This window comes from Oncorhynchus mykiss, chromosome 22 (assembly GCF_057628025.1).
Source record: "Oncorhynchus mykiss isolate SJ-2025 chromosome 22, ASM5762802v1, whole genome shotgun sequence".
Classification (NCBI taxonomy): domain Eukaryota; kingdom Metazoa; phylum Chordata; class Actinopteri; order Salmoniformes; family Salmonidae; genus Oncorhynchus; species Oncorhynchus mykiss.
This window is the reverse complement of record NC_143043.1, coordinates 9,562,809-9,584,438: the sequence shown is the minus strand read 5'-3', so window position 1 is coordinate 9,584,438 and position 21,630 is coordinate 9,562,809. Positions and strand designations below refer to the sequence as shown.

Genomic DNA, 21,630 nt, shown 5'->3' with positions numbered 1-21,630 from the left:
TCAGCAAACATAATTCAAAGTTCACACTACTCATCTATGGAAAATGAACTCACCATGCCTTCAGAAAGCATTCACACCCCATTAAGTTTTCCACATTTTATTGGGTTACAGCCTGAATTAACAGTTGATTAAACTGTGATTTTGTGTCACTGATCTACACACAATACCCCATAATGTCAATGTGGAATTTGGTTGCTAGGAAATGTATGTGGCAAAGAAGTTAACATTTTGTCCTGAATACAAAGTGTTATGTTTGGAGCAAATCCAACACAACACATCACTGAGTACCACTCTTCATAATTTTTAAGAATGGTGGTGGCTGCATCATGTTATGGATATGCTTGTTATTGGCAAGGACTAGAGCGGGTTTTTTGTTTGGATAAAAAGAAACGGAACATAGCTATAAGCACAGGCAAAATCCTAGAGGAAAACCTGGTTCAGTGTGCTTTCCAACAGACACTTGGAGACTAATTCAACTTTCAGCAGGACAATAACCTAAAACACAAGGTCAAATCTACACTGTTGCTTACCAACATGACATTGAATGTTCTTCAGTGGCCTAGTTACAGTTTTGACTTAATTCAGCATGAAAATCTATGGCAAAACTTGAAAATGGCTGTTAAGCAATGATACACAATCAGCTTGACAGAGCTTGAAGAATTTTAGAAAGAATAATGGGCAAATATTGTACAATCCAGGTGTGCAAAACTCTCAGAGACTTACCCAAAACGACTCAGCACTGTAATCATCATTAAAGGTGCTTCCACAAAGTATTGACTCAGGGTTGAGAATACTTACAGTGTCACGTTCTGACCTTAGTTCCTTTGTCCTTTGTTTTTGTCTTTGTTTTAGTATGGTCAGGGCGTGAGTCGGGGTGGGCAGTCTATGTTTGTTTTTCTAGATTGGGTTTTGAGTTCGGCCTAGTATGGTTCTCAATCAGAGGCAGGTGTCGTTAGTTGTCTCTGATTGAGAATCATACTTAGGTAGCCTGGGTTTCACTTTTGGTTTGTGGGTGTTTGTTTTCCGTGTGAGTGTTTGGTCCACATGGTACGGTTTCGGTTTTCCTTCGTTCACTTTATTGTTTTGTATTTCAGTGTTCAGTTTGTTTCATTAAATATTACATCATGAACACTTACGACGCTGCGCTTTGGTCCGATGCTTCTTCCACCTCTGAATGCCGTTACATACAGTTGAAGTCGGAAGGTTACATACACCTTATCCAAATACATTTAAACTCAGTTTTTCTGAGATGTTATTCCAGTAAAAATGCCCTGTCTTTGGTCAGTTAGTATCACCCCTTTATTTTAAGAATGTGAAATGTCAGAATAATAGCAGAGAGAATGATTTATTTCAGTTTTATTTCTTTAATTCCCAGTGGGTCAGAAGTTTACATACACTAAATTAGTATTTGGTAGAATTGCTTTTAAGTTGTTCAACTTGGGTCAAACATTTCGGGTAGCCTTCCACAAGCTTCCCACAATAAGTTGGGGAATTTTGGCCTATTCCTCCTAACAGAGCTAGTGTAACTCAGTCAAGTTTGTAGGCCTTCTTGATCGCACACGCTTTTTCAGTTCTGCCCAAAAATGTCTATAGGATTGATGTCAGGGCTTTGTGATTGCCACTCCAATACCTTGACTTTGTTGTCCTTAAGCCATTTTGCCACAACTTTGGAAGTATGCTTGGCGTCATTGTCCATTTGGAAGACCAATTTTTAACTTCCTTTAACTTCCTGACTGATGTCTTGAGATGTTGCTTCAATATATCCACATAATTGTCCTCCTCATGATGCCATCTATTTGTAAAGTGCACCAGTCCCTCCTGCAGCAGCAAAGCACACCCACAACATGATGCTGCCACCCTCGTGATTCACGGTTGGGATGCTGTTCTTCGGCTTACAAGCCTCCCCCTTTAAACCTCCAAACATAACGATGGTCATTATGGCCAAACAGTTATTTTTTTGTTTCATCAGACCAGAGGACATTTCTCCAAAATGTATGATCTTTGTCCCTCTGTGCAGTTGCAAACCGTAGTCTGGCTTTTTTATGGTGGTTTTTGAGCAGTGGATTCTTCCTTGCTGATCAGCCTTTCAGGTTATGTTGATATCATACTTGTTTTGCTGTGGATAAAGATACTTTTGTACCGGTTTCCTCCAGCATCTTCACAAGGTCCTTTTCTGTTGTTCTGGGATTGGTTTGCACTTTATGCACCAAAGTACGGTCATCTCTAGGAGACAGAATGCATCTCCTTCCTGAGCGCTATGACGGCTGCGTGGTGTTTGTACTTGTGTACTTTTGTTTGTACAGATGAATGTGGTACCTTCAGGCGTTTGGAAATTGCTCTCAAGGATGAACCAGACTTGTGGAGGTCTACAATTTTTTGTTCTGAGGTCTTGGCTGATTTCCTTTGACTTTCCCATGACGTCAAGCAAAGACGCACTGAGTTTGAAGGTAAGACTTGAAATACATCCACAGGTACTCCTCCACTTGACTCAAATGATGTCAATTAGCCTATCAGAAGCTTCTAAAGCCATGACATCATTTTCTGGAATTTTCCAAGCTGTTTAAAGGCACAGTCAACTTAGTGTATGTAAACTTCTGACCCACTGGAATTGTGATACAGTGAATTTTAAGTGAAATAATCTGTCTGTAAACAATTATTGGAAACATTTCAAAATTACATAAACAAAGTAGCCGAATTGCCAAAACTATAGTTTGCTAACAAGAAATTAGTGTAGTGGTTGAAAAACGAGTTTTAATTATTCCAACCTAAGTGTATGTAAACTTCAGAATTCAACTGTACGGAAATTTCTATAAATAATTTTCAATAAATATGGCCAAAAAATTTGACAAATATGTTTTCACCTGTTCATCATGGGGTAAGATGTGTGATATATATATATATTTTATTTGTTTTAATTGAGGCTGGAACACAGCCTTTCTAATCGACCTGGCCTGGTATCCTGGAAGGATATTGACCCCATCCTGTCAGTAGAGGATGCCTGGTTGCTCTTTAGAAATGCTTTCCTTGCCATCTTAAATAAGCATGGACCATTCAAAAAATGTAGAACTAAAAACAGATATAGCCCTTGGCTCACCCCAGACTTGATTGCCCTCGACCAGCACAAAAACATCCTGTGGCGTTCTGCATTAGCATCGAATAGCCCCATTGATATGCAACTTTTCAGGGAAGTCAGGAACCATTATACTCAGTCAGTAAGGAATGCAAAGTCTAGCTTCTTCAAACAAAAATTTGCATCCAGTAGCACTAATTCCAAAAAGGTTTGGGGCACTGTAAAGTCTATGGAGAATAAGAGCACCCCCTCCCAGCTGCCCACTTCTCTGAGGCGAGGAAACACTGTCACCACTGGTAAATCTACGATAATCAATCATTTCAATAAGCATTTTTCTATGGCTGGCCATGCTTTCCACCTGGTTACCCCTACCCCGTTTTGTCACCAAAGCCCCATATACTACCCACCATTGCGACCTGTATGCTCTCGTTTGCTGGCCCTCACTACATAGTCATCGCCAAACCCACTGGCTCCAGGTCATGTATAAGTATTTTCTAGGTATCTCAGCTCACTGGTCACCATAGCAACACCCACCCGTAGCACGAGCTCCAGCAGGTATATTTCACTGGTCATCCCCAAAGCCAACAATTCTTTTGGCCACCTTTCCTTCCAGTTCTCTGGTGCCAATGACTGGTGCAAAAATCACTAAAGCTGGAGTCTTATATCTCCCTCCCTAACTTTAAGCATCAGCTGTTAGAGCAGTTTACCGATCACTGTACCTATACACGGCCCGTCTGTAAATAGCACACCCAACTACATCATCCCTATATTGTTATTTATCCTCTTGCTCTTTTGTACCCCAGTATCTCTACTTGCACATCATCATCTGCACATCTATCACTCCAGTGTTAATGCTAAATTGTAATTATTTCACCTCTATGGTCTATTTATTGCCTTACCTCCCTACTCTTCTACATTTGCACGCACTGTACATAGATTTTTCTATTGTGTTTTTGACTGTACGTTTGTTTATGTGTAACTCTGTGTTGTTGTTTTTTGTCACACTGCTTTGCTGGCCTACCTGGTTAAATAAAGGTACAATGAAATATGTTGAATAAGTCAAGGGGTAGGAATATTTTTCTGAAAGCACTGTATTTGTTTCCCCTTTCATCTGTGTCTGATGTTAGCTGGTTACAGGCTAGCTAGGTTTTCAGCCAGCATGGAACAAATAGGGAGAAAGGGTCATTTAAAACTCTGAAGCAGTTGTTATGTCAACACATCCTAGAGTGCTGCTGTGAACCGCAGTACAAAAGACAAGCCAAATGGGAGATGTTTAAACCTTTCTAGGGCAGGCGTTCCGCTAGCGGAACCCCTTGAAAACATTCCGCTAGCGGAACCCCTTGAAAACATTCCGCTAGCGGAACCCCTTGAAAACATTCCGCTAGCGGAACCCCTTGAAAACATTCCGCTAGCGGAACCCCTTGAAAACATTCCGCTAGCGGAACCCCTTGAAAACATTCCGCTGAAAAGGCAGTGCGCAAAATTCAAAAACATTGTTTAGAAATATGTAACTTTCACAGTTCACAGTTCACTTTAGGATCTTTTTAACATCAATAAGGTTCCACGCTATTCATCCAAAAGTGAAAATGCTGCCCCCTATCCCAAAAAGGATTAAAAAAAAAAACAATTGACACCATTAATGCATTTGCAATGTTGTTTGAGTTGCTTTGTGTATCACCAAATAGATGGATTTTACTGCAACACTGCATCCAAGTTTCTTGACACAGGCGTTTCAAAGAGCTGTCAGTCAAGGCGAACTCATTAATATAAGCTCACTGAAAACAGCCTGTTTTTTTCAAACTTCCATGTAGTTTTTTCAAAGATTTTGAGCATTTCTATCCCCCTAAAATATTATGGGTGACATTTCATTCACTCAAAAGGCTATTTTCCATGGGAATCAGAATGCCTGTTCGGGACCTTTAATGGTAACATTTGCCTCCAGTAGGAAAACGCTTGGTGAGGTCCATAGGACTGAAAATGAACGAATGTCACTAACAAATACAGTCGTGGGTGGCAACTACAATTCAGTCGAAAGGCAAGTCACTCTGGTAAATAAGGCTTTACAATAAGCAGTGTGTGAATTTAACACTGTTCCAGTGTCTGTACAGGTCCACACTTTCAGTGTTAATTGAATAAATTACGGATTACACTATGCGTAATATCTGTCTAAATATCCCCTCCAAATAAATAATTAAGGTGACTGTGGTGTCATGTTTCAGGCCCTGTGAACACCATTGTTGCGCTGGTTCTCTGCTGGCTAACAGACGCAAGGCGAAGATCTGCAATCTGCATTGACTCATCTATTGACTAAGGAGCCCTAGACTGGATGGTGAACACAAGAAAACGACCCCCCACCAACCTCTACTCTGCAATTCTTTTCATGACCACAATAGAACTATACAGTATATAGATTGTAGACTGAGGGATCCCCCAACACATTAATTGATTCCCTTATCAGATAGGCTCAACCCTCCATGGCACCTTTGGTTACACAATGTGTCAGAGCGGACCTGACTGACTATGCAGAGTCTGGTTTCTAGCATAACACTGAGCTGGGTTTCAAACAGGAAATTGTGAGTTGTGGTTGCATGACCACAGGCTGGAGCGTGAGGCCACACTTCCCTTTCTGTCACCTGTAAACAGACCAGACGCTTGGGCAGGGCCACACACACACACACACACACACACACACACACACACACACACACACACACACACACACACACACTTTCTGTCAGTTTGAGACATAAGGTGAAAGGGAGAGTCCAATTTATATTTGTTTGGCTTAGTGTGAAGTTTCTTTCTCCTTAAATCAATCTTTCCTTCCTCTTTTAAACCCCTCACCTGTGCTTTCCTTCCTCTTTTAAACCCCTGTGCTTTTTTCAGTGGAAAACAAAACTGTATTGTTTCATGTTCAGGACATTGACAGATGCTATGATGGAGGATATGGAAGACAGCCCTCTCACTTCCTCTTGGTCTTGTATAAAGCCTAAAGCAATGGGACCTACACTTGTCACAACCACTCACTCACACTGCTCTATGGTACTGCACTGGCTTGGTACAATAGACCTGGACACACTGGAGACACTGACATGAATAGAGCGAGGAGAGGAGCACACATCCAACTCAGAGCAACAGTTGGTGGACTGCATGACTGCTTGAAGAGTGTTACGTCATTTGACGTGTTGCATCGTTTGAATTTGAAGGTAAGGAGTCAAAACAAAAATGCATATTTCTACCCAGTGTATGAATACATTGTACAATATAAACAAATATATTCAAAAGGGATTCAAAGACAGTTTATCCACAATCTGCTGTAAACTGACCAAAGACAGTTTATCCACAATCTGCTGTAAACTGACCAAAGACAGTTTATCCACAATCTGCTGTAAACTGACCAAAGACAGTTTATCCACAATCTGCTGTAAACTGACCAAAGACAGTTTATCCACAATCTGCTGTAAACTGACCAAAGACAGTTTATCCACAATCTGCTGTAAACTGACCAAAGACAGTTGATCCACAATCTGCTGTAAACTGACCAAAGACAGTTTATCCACAAACTGCTGTAAACTGACCAAAGACAGTTTATCCACAATCTGCTGTAAACTGACCAAAGACAGTTTATCCACAAACTGCTGTAAACTGACCAAAGACAGTTTATCCACAAACTGCTGTAAACTGACCAAACGGCTGTATATGTGTGTTCCTTTCCAGCCATGCTGTGTGAGAGCATACTATGGAGCATGACCTACTGTAGTGACCAGGAGAGCCTGGACCCTCTCCCCCCTGTGATAGAGCCCCCCACGAGTAGTGTCAGGGCTGGCTCACAGCCGGTTAAAGCCGCCCCGCTCTTCACACTCCAGGCCTCTCCAGACCAGCCAAGCAGAAAGGGCCACTCCATCCTGCCTAGAGTGGCCCAAGACGAGAGGCCCTACCGGGTGAGTGCCCAAATCCAGCCCCAGGGTTCTTCTCTACAGCAGGCCTTGCATTCCCAGAGGCCCCATCCTGGCAGACACATTTCCCCAGAGATGGAAATCCCTGGGCAGGCTCGTTCTGGTGGTGACGTCCCTTTCCTGGTGCCCTCTTCCTGCCAGAGCATCTGTCAGAACTACAGCGACCTCCACATCGGGGGGGACCAGGTGCTGCCTCTTTCGGATCACGATGGGGAGCTCCTGCCCTGCAGCGATACCCTGGCCGACGGCCCCTTCCTCTATTCCTGTGACGTCCTCCCAGCCGCAGATGACTCTCCCCCAGATCGGGCCTCTGAAGACAGGCCACTGCATCCTCTCCAGGTGGGCTCAGGCTTGGGATCCTCCCGCTGGAGGGCGGGGAGCGGCCGCGACCGGAGCTTCCTCCTCCAGGGGTGTGAGGGGCCCCTCTCCAACTCACTGCTCAACCGCTACCTGGAGCACAAGCTACTGGACCTGTACCAGCAGTACATGCTGGAGAGCATGGCCCGGGAAGGGGGTTGTAATGAGGGTTTCCCCAGCCACCTGCTGGCTTCAGAGCTGCTTCTTACCAGCCTGGATCAGATCACGTTGCAGCTGAGCCGTGAGGGCCACCTAGAAGCGGGCCGGGCCAAAGACATGGTGCTCAGCTGCCTGCTGAGGGTGGCCAGCGGCCTGCAGTCCAGTGAGATCAGTACTCCCCTGCTCCAGATCTCAACTGACCTGCAGCTCTCCACTGCTACTACTGCTGCTGCTACTGCTGCTGCTACTGTTACTACTGCTGTTACTGCTGCTACTACTACTGTTGCTGTTACTGCTGCTACTGTTACTACTGCTGTTACTACTGTTACTGTTGCTGCTGCTTCTACTTCTACTACTACTGCTGCTGGTGCTGGTGCTGGTGCTGGGGGCCTAGGAGTACCTCAGGGACCGCTCAACTTCACCACTGACCCCCCAGTTAAAGACATCCTTTGACCCCTGACCCCTGAAACAACTGCACTCAGAAACCGTCTTGTTACGGAGGTCCAACCAACTTGACTCAGCCCCCCCCTCCAGTACTAGACAGTTTCACTGTCCCCCTAGTTTTAAAAAATAGCCTCTGAACAGGGAAGGACCAGGAGGGAGTGTGTGCAGCTATGTTTTTAACCCTAATGGAAAATGTAAATTGTTGCTACCTTTCCTACTTTGGTATTACCTTCACTCAGACTCTGTCTATCCTCTCAGTTCCCCCTACACACTGTTCTCTTATGACGAAACGAGACCGCTTTCAAATAGCTGCAGTGATATAATATCCATAATGAGGTGGAAACACAGTGGTGGAGAATGAAGACGTCTGTACTGTTGTCATGTTTTCATGAAGAGAACATGACATTCTATCTAATGTTTTTATCTTGTTTTATTGTCTGTGAAAAATCAATAAACATGTTGATCACACAAATGTCAGTTACTCTGATACGGATCCCAGTACAGTGGATAATTCCCAATACATTATCATAACAGTAGCGTACACTAAAGGTAGTCCTGTGGTGATATAACATTTGAGTGGTCAAAGCGTTGGCGCAAACACTCAAATTGCTTCAATGAATGTCCAGGTAGATCTCACAACCATCTAGATACGTTTGACGTAGTTTTATGCGCCATAGACAGTAGCTGAGTAGTGAAGTGTGCTCTGTCTTTTGTATTTTTTCAAGCAACCACAAGAGGGGAGCCGAGAGTTGTATCTCTGCAGAACAGGCAGGAAGGCAGGCACAATCTCCTTCTGCCACATTTTTATTTCTTTGTCTCATGTTTCCTCTCTCTCTCTCTCTCTCTCTCTCTCTCTCTCTCTCTCTCTCTCTCTCTCTCTCTCTTTCTTCTCTTTTGCTCGCTCTCTCTCTCTCTCTCTCTCTCTCTCTCTCTCTCTCTCTCCTGTCCTAATCCTCTCCTTGAACCCATCCAGCTAATGGGTTGTTATTTTCCATTCCCTGTTGTCTACTGCCAATGATGTTATCACAACTAAGTCTTAAATCGGAAAAAAAAACCAGCAAAAAAATCGGGAAAAAAAATTGGAAAAAAAAACCAGAAAAAAAACCCGAAAAAAAAATTGGGAAAAAAAATCTGAAAAAAAACCCTGAAAAAAAATCTGAAAAAAGAAATCGGGAAAAAAAATCGGAAAAAAAATCGGAAAAAAGAATCCGAAAAAAAAATTGGGAAAAAAAATCGGGAAAATAACCCCGAAAAAACTCAGAAAAAAAACCCTGAAAAAAAATCTGGAAAAAAAAAAAAAATCGGGAAAAAAAATCGGAAAAAACCCCCCGAGAAAAAAATCGAAAAAAAAAACCCGAAAAAAAATCTGGAAAAAAAAATCGGAAAAAAAAAATCGGGAAAAAAAACGCGAAAAAAAATCGGGATAAAAAATCGGAAAAAAAACCCAGAAAAAAACTCAGAAAAAAAAATTGGGAAAAAAAATCGGAAAAATAACCCCGCAAAAAAATCAGAAAAAAAAAATCAGAAAAAAAAATCGGAAAAAGAAATCGAAAAAAAAACTCTGAAAAAAAAATCTGATTTAAAAAAAAAAAAAAAAAACCTCCGAAAAAAAATTGGAAAAAAAATTTGAAAAAAAAATTGGAAAAAAAATCGGAAATCAGAACTGACTGATTTACACAGGGTTGAATGCACTATGTCTATCAAACTGCAAGGCAGGGCATGGATATACACTTTTAGGGTGATTTTAACCTTTCTGATCTCCCCATCCCGGATCCGGGTTCGTGAATACAGACTCAAGCTCATTACCATAACGCAACGTTAACTATTCATGAAAATCGCAAATGAAATGAAATAAATATGCTAGCTCTCAAGCTTAGCCTTTTGTTAACAACACTGTCATCTCAGATTTTCAAAATATGCTTCTCAACCATTGCAAAACAAGCATTTGTGTAACAGTATTGATGGCTAACGTAGCATTTAGCATTAGCATTCAGCTGGCAACATTTACACAAAAAAACAGAAAAGCATTCAAAAAAATCATTTACCTTTGAAGAACTTCAGATGTTTTCAATGAGGAGACTCTCAGATAGCAAATGTTCAGTTTTTCCTGAAAGATTATTTGTTTAGGACAAATCGCTCCGTTTTCTGCGTCACGTTTAGCTATGAAAAAACCCCTGTATCCAGGATTGTGTAAATCTATCAGCAAGCTCATTAGCATAACACAACGTTAACTATTTATGAAAATCGCAAATGAAATGAAAGAAATATGCCATCTCTCAAGCTTAGCCTTTTGTAAACAACACTGTCATCTCAGATTTTCAAAATATGCTTCTCAACCATAGGAAAACAATCATTTGTGTAAAAGTAGCTAGCTAGAGTTAGCATTTCGCGTTAGCATTTAGCGTTAGCATTAGCGTTAGTATCCAGCACGCAACATTAACAAAAACATAAAAGCCTTCAAATAAAATAATTTACCTTTGAAGAACTTCTGATGTTTTCAATGAGGATACTCTCAGTTAGATAGCAGATGCTCAGTTTTTCCAAAAAGATTCCTTGTGTATTAGAAATAGCTCCGTTTTATACATCACATTTGGCTACCAAAAAAAATCCATAAATTCAGTCCTCAAAACGCAAACTTTTTTCCAAATTAACTCCATAATATCGACTGAAAACATGGCAAACGTTGTTTAGAATCAATCCTCAAGGTGTTTTTCACATATCTCTTCATTGATACATCGTTCTTGGACACATGCTTTCTCTCCTGAATCCCAGGAGAAAATGCCCGCACCTGAAGATTACGCACAAATTTAGACAAAGGACACCGGGCGGACCTCTGGAAAATGTAGTCTCTTATGGCCAATCTTCCAATGATATGCCTACAAATACGTCACAATGCTGCTAAGACCTTGGGCGAACGACAGAAAGTGTAGGCTCATTCCTTGCGCAATCACAGCCATATAAGGAGAGAATGGAAAACAGAGCTTCAGAAATTCTGCTAATTCCTGGGTGATGCATCATCTTGGTTTCGCCTGTAGAATGAGTTCTGGGGCACTTACAGACAAAATCTTTGCAGATTCTGAAACTTCAGAGTGTTTTCTTTCCAAAACTGTCAAGAATATGCATAGTCGAGCATCTTTTCGTGACAAAATATCGCGCTTAAAACGGGAACGTTTTTTATCCAAAAATGAAATAGCGCCCCTAGAGCTCTAAGAGGTTAACCACTTCCGGTTGGTCCAGGAAGCTTAGAATCAACACAGGTAGACCTCATAGTGGCCTGATGGACTGTCACCGAAGACAGGGCCGAACCGGTTTCAATGCACCTAGCCTTGCGTCTCTGAGACTTTTCTAAATGTCGTCATTTTCGTAATGGTCAAAATGAATTGAAGTCATTGCAAATGTACGAGGCTGTTCCTCGACCGGAGGTCTATATACGATGTGAGCAAATGAGGTGAGATAAGGGAGGTAAAGGCAAAAAGGCCATGGTGGCAAAGTAAATACAATATAGCAAGTAAAACACTGTAATGGTAGATTTGCAATGGGAGAATGTGCAAAGTAGAAATAAAAATAATGGGGGTGCAAAGGAGCAAAATAAATAAATAAATTAAATATAGTAGGGAAAGAGGTAGTTGTTTTGGATAAATTATAGGTGGGCTATGTACAGGTGCAGTAATCTGTGAGCTGCTCTGACAGTTGGTGCTTAAAGCTAGTGAGGGAGATAAGTGTTTCCAGTTTCAGAGATTTTTGTAGTTCGTTCCAGTCATTGGCAGCAGAGAACTGGAAGGAGAGGCGGCCAAAGAAAGAATTGGTTTTGGGGGTGACTAGAGAGATATACCTGCTGGAGCGTGTGCTACAGGTGGGAGATGCAATGGTGACCAGCGAGCTGAGATAAGGGGGGACTTTACCTAGCAGGGTCTTGTAGATGACATGGAGCCAGTGGGTTTGGCGACGAGTATGAAGCGAGGGCCAGCCAACGAGAGTGTACAGGTCGCAATGGTGGGTAGTATATGGGGCTTTGGTGACAAAACGGATTGCACTGTGATAGACTGCATCCAATTTGTTGAGTAGGGTATTGGAGGCTATTTTGTAAATGACATTGCCAAAGTCGAGGATTGGTAGGATGGTCAGTTTTACAAGGGTATGTTTGGCAGCATGAGTGAAGGATGCTTTGTTGCGAAATAGGAAGCCAATTCTAGATTTAACTTTGGATTGGAGATGTTTGATATGGGTCTGGAAGGAGAGTTTACAGTCTAACCAGACACCTAAGTATTTGTAGTTGTCCACGTATTCTAAGTCAGAGCCGTCCAGAGTAGTAATGTTGGACAGATGGGTAGGTACAGGTAGCGATCGGTTGAAGAGCATGCATTTAGTTTTACTTGTATTTAAGAGCAATTGGAGGTCACGGAAGGAGAGTTGTATGGCATTGAAGCTTGCCTGGAGGGTTGTTAACACAGTGTCCAAAGAAGGGCCAGAAGTATACAGAATGGTGTCGTCTGCGTAGAGGTGGATCAGAGACTCACCAGCAGCAAGAGCGACCTCATTGATGTATACAGAGAAGAGAGTCGATCCAAGAATTGAACCCTGTGGCACCCCCATAGAGACTGCCAGAGGTCCGGACAGCAGACCCTCCGATTTGACACACTGAACTCTATCAGAGAAGTAGTTGGTGAACCAGGCGAGGCAATCATTTGAGAAACCAAGGCTGTCGAGTCTGCCGATGAGGATGTGGTGATTGACAGAGTCGAAAGCCTTGGCCAGATCAATGAATACGGCTGCACAGTAATGTTTCTTATCGATGGCGGTTAAGATATAATTTAGGACCTTGAGCGTGGCTGAGGTGCACCCATGACCAGCTCTGAAACCAGATTGCATAGCAGAGAAGGTATGGTGAGATTCGTAATGGTCGGTAATCTGTTTGTTGACTTGGCTTTCGAAGACCTTAGAAAGGCATGGTAGGATAGATATAGGTCTGTAGCAGTTTGGGTCAAGAGTGTCACCCCCTTTGAAGAGGGGGATGACCGCAGCTGCTTTCCAATCTTTGGGAATCTCAGACGACACGAAAGAGAGGTTGAACAGGCTAGTAATAGGGGTGGCAACAATTTTGGCAGATAATTTTAGAAAGAAAGGGTCCAGATTGTCTAGCCCGGCTGATTTGTAGGGGTCCAGATTTTGCAGCTCATTCAGAACATCAGCTGAGCAGATTTGGGAGAAGGAGAAATGGGGAAGGCTTGGGCGAGTTGTTGTGGGGGGTGCAGTGCTGTTGACCGGGGTAGGAGTAGCCAGGTGGAAAGCATGGCCAGCCATAGAAAAATGCTTACTGAAATTCTCAATTATGGTGGATTTATCAGTGGTGACAGTGTTTCCTATCTTCAGTGCAGTGGGCAGCTGGGAGGAGGGGTTCTTATTCTCCATGGACTTTACAGTGTCCCAGAACTTTTTTGAGTTAGTGTTGCAGGAAGCAAATTTCTGCTTGAAAAAGCTAGCCTTGGCTTTTCTAACTGCCTGTGTATAATGGTTTCTAGCTTCCCTGAACAGCTGCATATCACGGGGGCTGTTCGATGCTAATGCAGAACGCCATAGGATGTTTTTGTGTTGGTTAAGGGCAGTCAGGTCTGGGGAGAACCAAGGGCTATATCTATTCCTGGTTCTAAATGTCTTGAATGGGGCATGTTTATTTAAGATGGTTAGGAAGGCATTTAAAAAAAATATCCAGGCATCCTCTACTGACGGGATGAGATCAATATCCTTCCAGGATACCCCGGCCAGGTCGATTAGAAAGGCCTGCTCGCTGAAGTGTTTCAGGGAGCGTTTTACAGTGATGAGTGGAGGTCGTTTGACCACTGACCTATTACGGATGCAGGCAATGAGGCAGTGATCGCTGAGATCTTGGTTGAAAACAGCAGAGGTGTATTTAGAGGGCAAGTTGGTTAGGATGATATCTATGAGGGTGCCCGTGTTTAAGGCTTTGGGGAGGTACCTGGTAGGTTCATTGATAATTTGTGTGAGGTTGAGGGCATCAAGTTTAGATTGTAGGATGGCTGGGGTGTTAAGCATGTTCCAGTTTAGGTCGCCTAGCAGCACAAGCTCTGAAGATAGATGGGGGGCAATCAGTTCACATATGGTGTCCAGAGCACAGCTGGGGGCAGAGGGTGGTCTATAGCAGGCGGCAACGGTGAGAGACTTGTTTTTAGAGAGGTGGATTTTTAAAAGTAGAAGTTCAAATTGTTTGTTTATGACACCAAACTGATACCAATTGACACCAAACCCACTTTTTCCAACTCATTTAGAAGCCTACTATCACATATGTCAGAGCAGGCCCATAATTCACAGCGCCTTCAGTTTAAAACATAATAAAAACGTAAAACACATAGTTACGTTCTAGCTGCGGGTCCAGTTCGGACATTATGTGTAGGCCTATGTGAGGCGACCCCGAATCCCGAGTTTCGGCTCGATAGGTCCTTCGGTGCCCGAGCAAAACCCTAATTGGTGCTGAAAATCCACTTTTTTACATGCCTTGCTACGGGGTCCTTGAATGAGCTATCGGACAGAAACGTTGGGGTCCGTCTCTATGGGCCGAGCCGGTTTCAATGCACCTAGCCTTGCGTCTCTGAGACTTTTCTAAATGTCGTCATTTTCGTAATGGTCAAAATGAATTGAAGTCATTGCAAATGTACAAGGCTGTTCCTCGACCGGAGGTCTAGAACAGGTTTCTAAAGTTTCGGAACTCTAGGTCTGACGGTTCTTTTTTAGCTCGAACAAAGCTAACTATTGCAGCCACTGTCTGTCTCTACGCACCCCATACGTCCCTCCTTCCAAGTTGTGTGTTATTGTGATTTAGTTTTCCTTAGAAATTTTATGGGAAAAATGACTTATTTACAGTTCATGGGGGTTGCCTAATCACACATATGAAGTTTTGGACAGATCTGACCTTTTTAACCCTTCGAAACAGCCCCTGAGACACCAATTATGGCACTTCCGGTTGGCACAGGAAGCTATAAGTCAACACATATCCTCATTGGGGTATGCTTTTACAGAATCCTGAGTTTTAAGTCTTTACGTTCAGAACTGACTGATTTACACAGGGTTGAATGCACTATGTCTATCAAACTGCAGGCAGGGTATGGATATACACTTTTAGGGTGATTTTAACCACTTCCGGTTGGTCCAGGAAGCTTAGAATTAACACAGGTAGACCTCATAGTGGCCTGATGGACTGTCACCGAAGACAGGTTCATACGGCATTCATAACCCACATAGGCTTCAGGTTGAATTTAGGGGTGCAGGCAATGTATTCCTATGGGGAGAGATGTCATTGTAATCTGTGAGATCAAAAAACCCTGTTTTGTGTGAAGGGTTAATGCCACACGGTCAAGGTTAGGCTTGCACAGATCGAGAGGACCTTAGGAACATTCCCGTGGTGGAATTTTTCTTCTCACCCTAACGGTTCTCTCACTGTCACCCAAAAGCAAATGACATTGTGGGGCAGGCTTCATTTTGGGCCTACTTTTCTAATGGTCGCTGCGCCTAGACCGAGCGAGCTACGGTCAAGCGGGATATCTCGTTGAACTCGGCACAGTCTGGAGACTATGGTGATGCCATTTTTTGTGTTGATTTCAGAATGCCATTTTGGTGATGGTCCCTCTCCGTTTAAACACATTGCAAATGTACAAAAGTCAACTAGCAAGTCAGTGTCCATCAGTCAATTAGATGTCATTATGACACCAAACTGATACCAATTGACACCAAACCCACTTTTTCCAACTCATTTAGAAGCCTACTATCACATATGTCAGAGCAGGCCCATAATTCACAGCGCCTTCAGTTTAAAACATAATAAAAACGTAAAACACATAGTTACGTTCTAGCTGCGGGTCCAGTTCGGACATTACGTTTAGGCCTATGTGAGGCGACCCTGAATCCCGAGTTTCGGCTCGATAGGTCCTTCGGTGCCCGAGCAAAACCCTAATTTGTGCTGAAAATCCACTTTTTTACATGCCTTGCTACGGGGTCCTTGAATGAGCTATCGGACAGAAACGTTGGGGTCCGTCTCTATGGGCCGAGCCGGTTTCACTGCACCTAGCCTTGCGTCTCTGAGACTTTTCTAAATGTCGTCATTTTCGTAATGGTCAAAATGAATTGAAGTCATTGCAAATGTACGAGGCTGTTCCTCGGTCCGAGAACCTTCTAGAGCCACCTAACTCACCACGCACTATCGACCGGAGGTCTAGAACAGGTTTCTAAAGTTTCAGAACTCTAGGTCTAACGGTTCTTTTTTAGCTCGAACAAAGCTAACTATTGCAGCCACTGACTGTCTCTACGCACCCCAATACGTCCCTCCTTCCAAGTTGTGTGTTAGTGTGATTTAGTTTTCCTTAGAAATGTTATGGGAAAAATGACTTATTTACAGTTCATGGGGGTTGCCTAATCACACATATGAAGTTTTGGACAGATCTGACTTTTTTAACCCTTCGAAACAGCCCCTGAGACACCAATTATGGCACTTCCGGTTGGCACAGGAAGCTATAAGTCAACACATATCCTCATTGGGGTATGCTTTTACAGAATCCTGAGTTTTAAGTCTTTACGTTCAGAACTGACTGATTTACACAGGGTTGAATGCACTATGTCTATCAAACTGCAGGCAGGGTATGGATATACACTTTTAGGGTGATTTTAACCACTTCCGGTTGGTCCAGGAAGCTTAGAATCAACACAGGTAGACCTCATAGTGGCCTGATGGACTGTCACCGAAGACAGGTTCATACGGCATTCATAACCCACATAGGCTTCAGGTTGAATTTAGGGGTGCAGGCAATGTATTCCTATGGGGAGAGATGTCATTGTAATCTGTGAGATCAAAAAACCCTGTTTTGTGTGAAGGGTTAATGCCACACGGTCAAGGTTAGGCTTGCACAGATCGAGAGGACCTTAGGAACATTCCCGTGGTGGAATTTTTCTTCTCACCCTAACGGTTCTCTCACTGTCACCCAAAAGCAAATGACATTGTGGGGCAGGCTTCATTTTGGGCCTACTTTTCTAATGGTCGCTGCGCCTAGACCGAGCGAGCTACGGTCAAGCGGGATATCTCGTTGAACTCGGCACAGTCTGGAGACTATGGTGATGCCATTTTTTGTGTTGATTTCAGAATGCCATTTTGGTGATGGTCCCTCTCCGTTTAAACACATTGCAAATGTACAAAAGTCAACTAGCAAGTCAGTGTCCATCAGTCAATTAGATGTCATTATGACACCAAACTGATACCAATTGACACCAAACCCACTTTTTCCAACTCATTTAGAAGCCTACTATCACATATGTCAGAGCAGGCCCATAATTCACAGCGCCTTCAGTTTAAAACATAATAAAAACGTAAAACACATAGTTACGTTCTAGCTGCGGGTCCAGTTCGGACATTACGTTTAGGCCTATGTGAGGCGACCCTGAATCCCGAGTTTCGGCTCGATAGGTCCTTCGGTGCCCGAGCAAAACCCTAATTTGTGCTGAAAATCCACTTTTTTACATGCCTTGCTACGGGGTCCTTGAATGAGCTATCGGACAGAAACGTTGGGGTCCGTCTCTATGGGCCGAGCCGGTTTCACTGCACCTAGCCTTGCGTCTCTGAGACTTTTCTAAATGTCGTCATTTTCGTAATGGTCAAAATGAATTGAAGTCATTGCAAATGTACGAGGCTGTTCCTCGGTCCGAGAACCTTCTAGAGCCACCTAACTCACCACGCACTATCGACCGGAGGTCTAGAACAGGTTTCTAAAGTTTCAGAACTCTAGGTCTAACGGTTCTTTTTTAGCTCGAACAAAGCTAACTATTGCAGCCACTGACTGTCTCTACGCACCCCAATACGTCCCTCCTTCCAAGTTGTGTGTTAGTGTGATTTAGTTTTCCTTAGAAATGTTATGGGAAAAATGACTTATTTACAGTTCATGGGGGTTGCCTAATCACACATATGAAGTTTTGGACAGATCTGACTTTTTTAACCCTTCGAAACAGCCCCTGAGACACCAATTATGGCACTTCCGGTTGGCACAGGAAGCTATAAGTCAACACATATCCTCATTGGGGTATGCTTTTACAGAATCCTGAGTTTTAAGTCTTTACGTTCAGAACTGACTGATTTACACAGGGTTGAATGCACTATGTCTATCAAACTGCAGGCAGGGTATGGATATACACTTTTAGGGTGATTTTAACCACTTCCGGTTGGTCCAGGAACCTTAGAATCAACACAGGTAGACCTCATAGTGGCCTGATGGACTGTCACCGAAGACAGGTTCATACGGCATTCATAACCCACATAGGCTTCAGGTTGAATTTAGGGGTGCAGGCAATGTATTCCTATGGGGAGAGATGTCATTGTAATCTGTGAGATCAAAAAACCCTGTTTTGTGTGAAGGGTTAATGCCACACGGTCAAGGTTAGGCTTGCACAGATCGAGAGGACCTTAGGAACATTCCCGTGGTGGAATTTTTCTTCTCACCCTAACGGTTCTCTCACTGTCACCCAAAAGCAAATGACATTGTGGGGCAGGCTTCATTTTGGGCCTACTTTTCTAATGGTCGCTGCGCCTAGACCGAGCGAGCTACGGTCAAGCGGGATATCTCGTTGAACTCGGCACAGTCTGGAGACTATGGTGATGCCATTTTTTGTGTTGATTTCAGAATGCCATTTTGGTGATGGTCCCTCTCCGTTTAACCTTTCTGATCTCCCCATCCCGGATCCGGGTTCGTGAATACAGACTCAAGCTCATTACCATAACGCAACGTTAACTATTCATGAAAATCGCAAATGAAATGAAATAAATATGCTAGCTCTCAAGCTTAGCCTTTTGTTAACAACACTGTCATCTCAGATTTTCAAAATATGCTTCTCAACCATTGCAAAACAATCATTTGTGTAACAGTATTGATGGCTAACGTAGCATTTAGCATTAGCATTCAGCTGGCAACATTTACACAAAAAAACAGAAAAGCATTCAAAAAAATCATTTACCTTTGAAGAACTTCAGATGTTTTCATTGAGGAGACTCTCAGATAGCAAATGTTCAGTTTTTCCTGAAAGATTATTTGTTTAGGACAAATCGCTCCGTTTTCTGCGTCACGTTTAGCTATGAAAAAACCCCTGTATCCAGGATTGTGTAAATCTATCAGCAAGCTCATTAGCATAACACAACGTTAACTATTTATGAAAATCGCAAATGAAATGAAATAAATATGCCATCTCTCAAGCTTAGCCTTTTGTAAACAACACTGTCATCTCAGATTTTCAAAATATGCTTCTCAACCATAGGAAAACAATCATTTGTGTAAAAGTAGCTAGCTAGAGTTAGCATTTCGCGTTAGCATTTAGCGTTAGCATTAGCGTTAGCATCCAGCACGCAACATTAACAAAAACATAAAAGCCTTCAAATAAAATCATTTACCTTTGAAGAACTTCTGATGTTTTCAATGAGGATACTCTCAGTTAGATAGCAGATGCTCAGTTTTTCCAAAAAGATTCCTTGTGTATTAGAAATAGCTCCGTTTTATACATCACATTTGGCTACCAAAAAAAATCCATAAATTCAGTCCTCAAAACGCAAACTTTTTTCCAAATTAACTCCATAATATCGACTGAAAACATGGCAAACGTTGTTTAGAATCAATCCTCAAGGTGTTTTTCACATATCTCTTCATTGATACATCGTTCTTGGAAACATGCTTTCTCTCCTGAATCCCAGGAGAAAATGCCTGCACCTGAAGATTACGCACAAATTTAGACAAAGGACACCGGGCGGACCTCTGGAAAATGTAGTCTCTTATGGCCAATCTTCCAATGATATGCCTACAAATACGTCACAATGCTGCTAAGACCTTGGGCGAACGACAGAAAGTGTAGGCTCATTCCTTGCGCAATCACAGCCATATAAGGAGAGAATGGAAAACAGAGCTTCAGAAATTCTGCTAATTCCTGGGTGATGCATCATCTTGGTTTCGCCTGTAGAATGAGTTCTGGGGCACTTACAGACAAAATCTTTGCAGATTCTGAAACTTCAGAGTGTTTTCTTTCCAAAACTGTCAAGAATATGCATAGTCGAGCATCTTTTCGTGACAAAATATCGCGCTTAAAACGGGAACGTTTTTTATCCAAAAATGAAATAGCGCCCCTAGAGCTCGAAGAGGTTAAACACATTGCAAATGTACAAAAGTCAACTAGCAAGTCAGTGTCCATCAGTCAATTAGATGTCATTATGACACCAAACTGATACCAATTGACACCAAACCCACTTTTTCCAACTCATTTAGAAGCCTACTATCACATATGTCAGAGCAGGCCCATAATTCACAGCGCCTTCAGTTTAAAACATAATAAAAACGTAAAACACATAGTTACGTTCTAGCTGCGGGTCCAGTTCGGACATTACGTTTAGGCCTATGTGAGGCGACCCTGAATCCCGAGTTTCGGCTCGATAGGTCCTTCGGTGCCCGAGCAAAACCCTAATTTGTGCTGAAAATCCACTTTTTTACATGCTTTGCTACGGGGTCCTTGAATGAGCTATCGGACAGAAACGTTGGGGTCCGTCTCTATGGGCCGAGCCGGTTTCACTGCACCTAGCCTTGCGTCTCTGAGACTTTTCTAAATGTCGTCATTTTCGTAATGGTCAAAATGAATTGAAGTCATTGCAAATGTACGAGGCTGTTCCTCGGTCCGAGAACCTTCTAGAGCCACCTAACTCACCACGCACTATCGACCGGAGGTCTAGAACAGGTTTCTAAAGTTTCAGAACTCTAGGTCTAACGGTTCTTTTTTAGCTCGAACAAAGCTAACTATTGCAGCCACTGACTGTCTCTACGCACCCCAATACGTCCCTCCTTCCAAGTTGTGTGTTAGTGTGATTTAGTTTTCCTTAGAAATGTTATGGGAAAAATGACTTATTTACAGTTCATGGGGGTTGCCTAATCACACATATGAAGTTTTGGACAGATCTGACTTTTTTAACCCTTCGAAACAGCCCCTGAGACACCAATTATGGCACTTCCGGTTGGCACAGGAAGCTATAAGTCAACACATATCCTCATTGGGGTATGCTTTTACAGAATCCTGAGTTTTAAGTCTTTACGTTCAGAACTGACTGATTTACACAGGGTTGAATGCACTATGTCTATCAAACTGCAGGCAGGGTATGGATATACACTTTTAGGGTGATTTTAACCACTTCCGGTTGGTCCAGGAAGCTTAGAATCAACACAGGTAGACCTCATAGTGGCCTGATGGACTGTCACCGAAGACAGGTTCATACGGCATTCATAACCCACATAGGCTTCAGGTTGAATTTAGGGGTGCAGGCAATGTATTCCTATGGGGAGAGATGTCATTGTAATCTGTGAGATCAAAAAACCCTGTTTTGTGTGAAGGGTTAATGCCACACGGTCAAGGTTAGGCTTGCACAGATCGAGAGGACCTTAGGAACATTCCCGTGGTGGAATTTTTCTTCTCACCCTAACGGTTCTCTCACTGTCACCCAAAAGCAAATGACATTGTGGGGCAGGCTTCATTTTGGGCCTACTTTTCTAATGGTCGCTGCGCCTAGACCGAGCGAGCTACGGTCAAGCGGGATATCTCGTTGAACTCGGCACAGTCTGGAGACTATGGTGA

The 21,630-nt window shown here is 42.9% G+C and overlaps 1 protein-coding gene and 1 long non-coding RNA gene across 2 annotated transcripts in view; one reads left to right on the top strand and one right to left on the bottom strand.

The window, feature by feature from the left end:
* LOC149972793 (uncharacterized) overlaps positions 1–19,617 on the bottom strand; it is a 548,532-nt gene extending 528,915 nt beyond the window's left edge. Inside the window, exons 1-2 of the long non-coding RNA XR_016490507.1 lie at positions 19,418–19,617; positions 18,988–19,049 (exon numbers count right to left, since the gene is read on the bottom strand). This is a non-coding gene — a long non-coding RNA (uncharacterized LOC149972793). The remainder of the gene's footprint in view (positions 1–18,987; positions 19,050–19,417) is intronic.
* On the top strand, positions 6,082–8,458 carry LOC110501290 (TLR adapter interacting with SLC15A4 on the lysosome). The gene is made up of 2 exons (XM_021578741.3): positions 6,082–6,276; positions 6,788–8,458. Exon 2 carries the CDS (start codon positions 6,790–6,792, stop codon positions 7,993–7,995), a length of 1,206 nt encoding a protein of 401 aa, XP_021434416.1. The 5' UTR covers positions 6,082–6,276; positions 6,788–6,789; the 3' UTR covers positions 7,996–8,458.
* Positions 19,618–21,630: the final 2,013 nt, after the last annotated feature.

Bases quoted from the DNA above. Each gene is read 5' to 3' on its own strand.
- LOC110501290 (XM_021578741.3), top strand. From the start codon at position 6,790: ATGCTGTGTGAGAGCATACTATGGAGCATGACCTACTGTAGTGACCAG.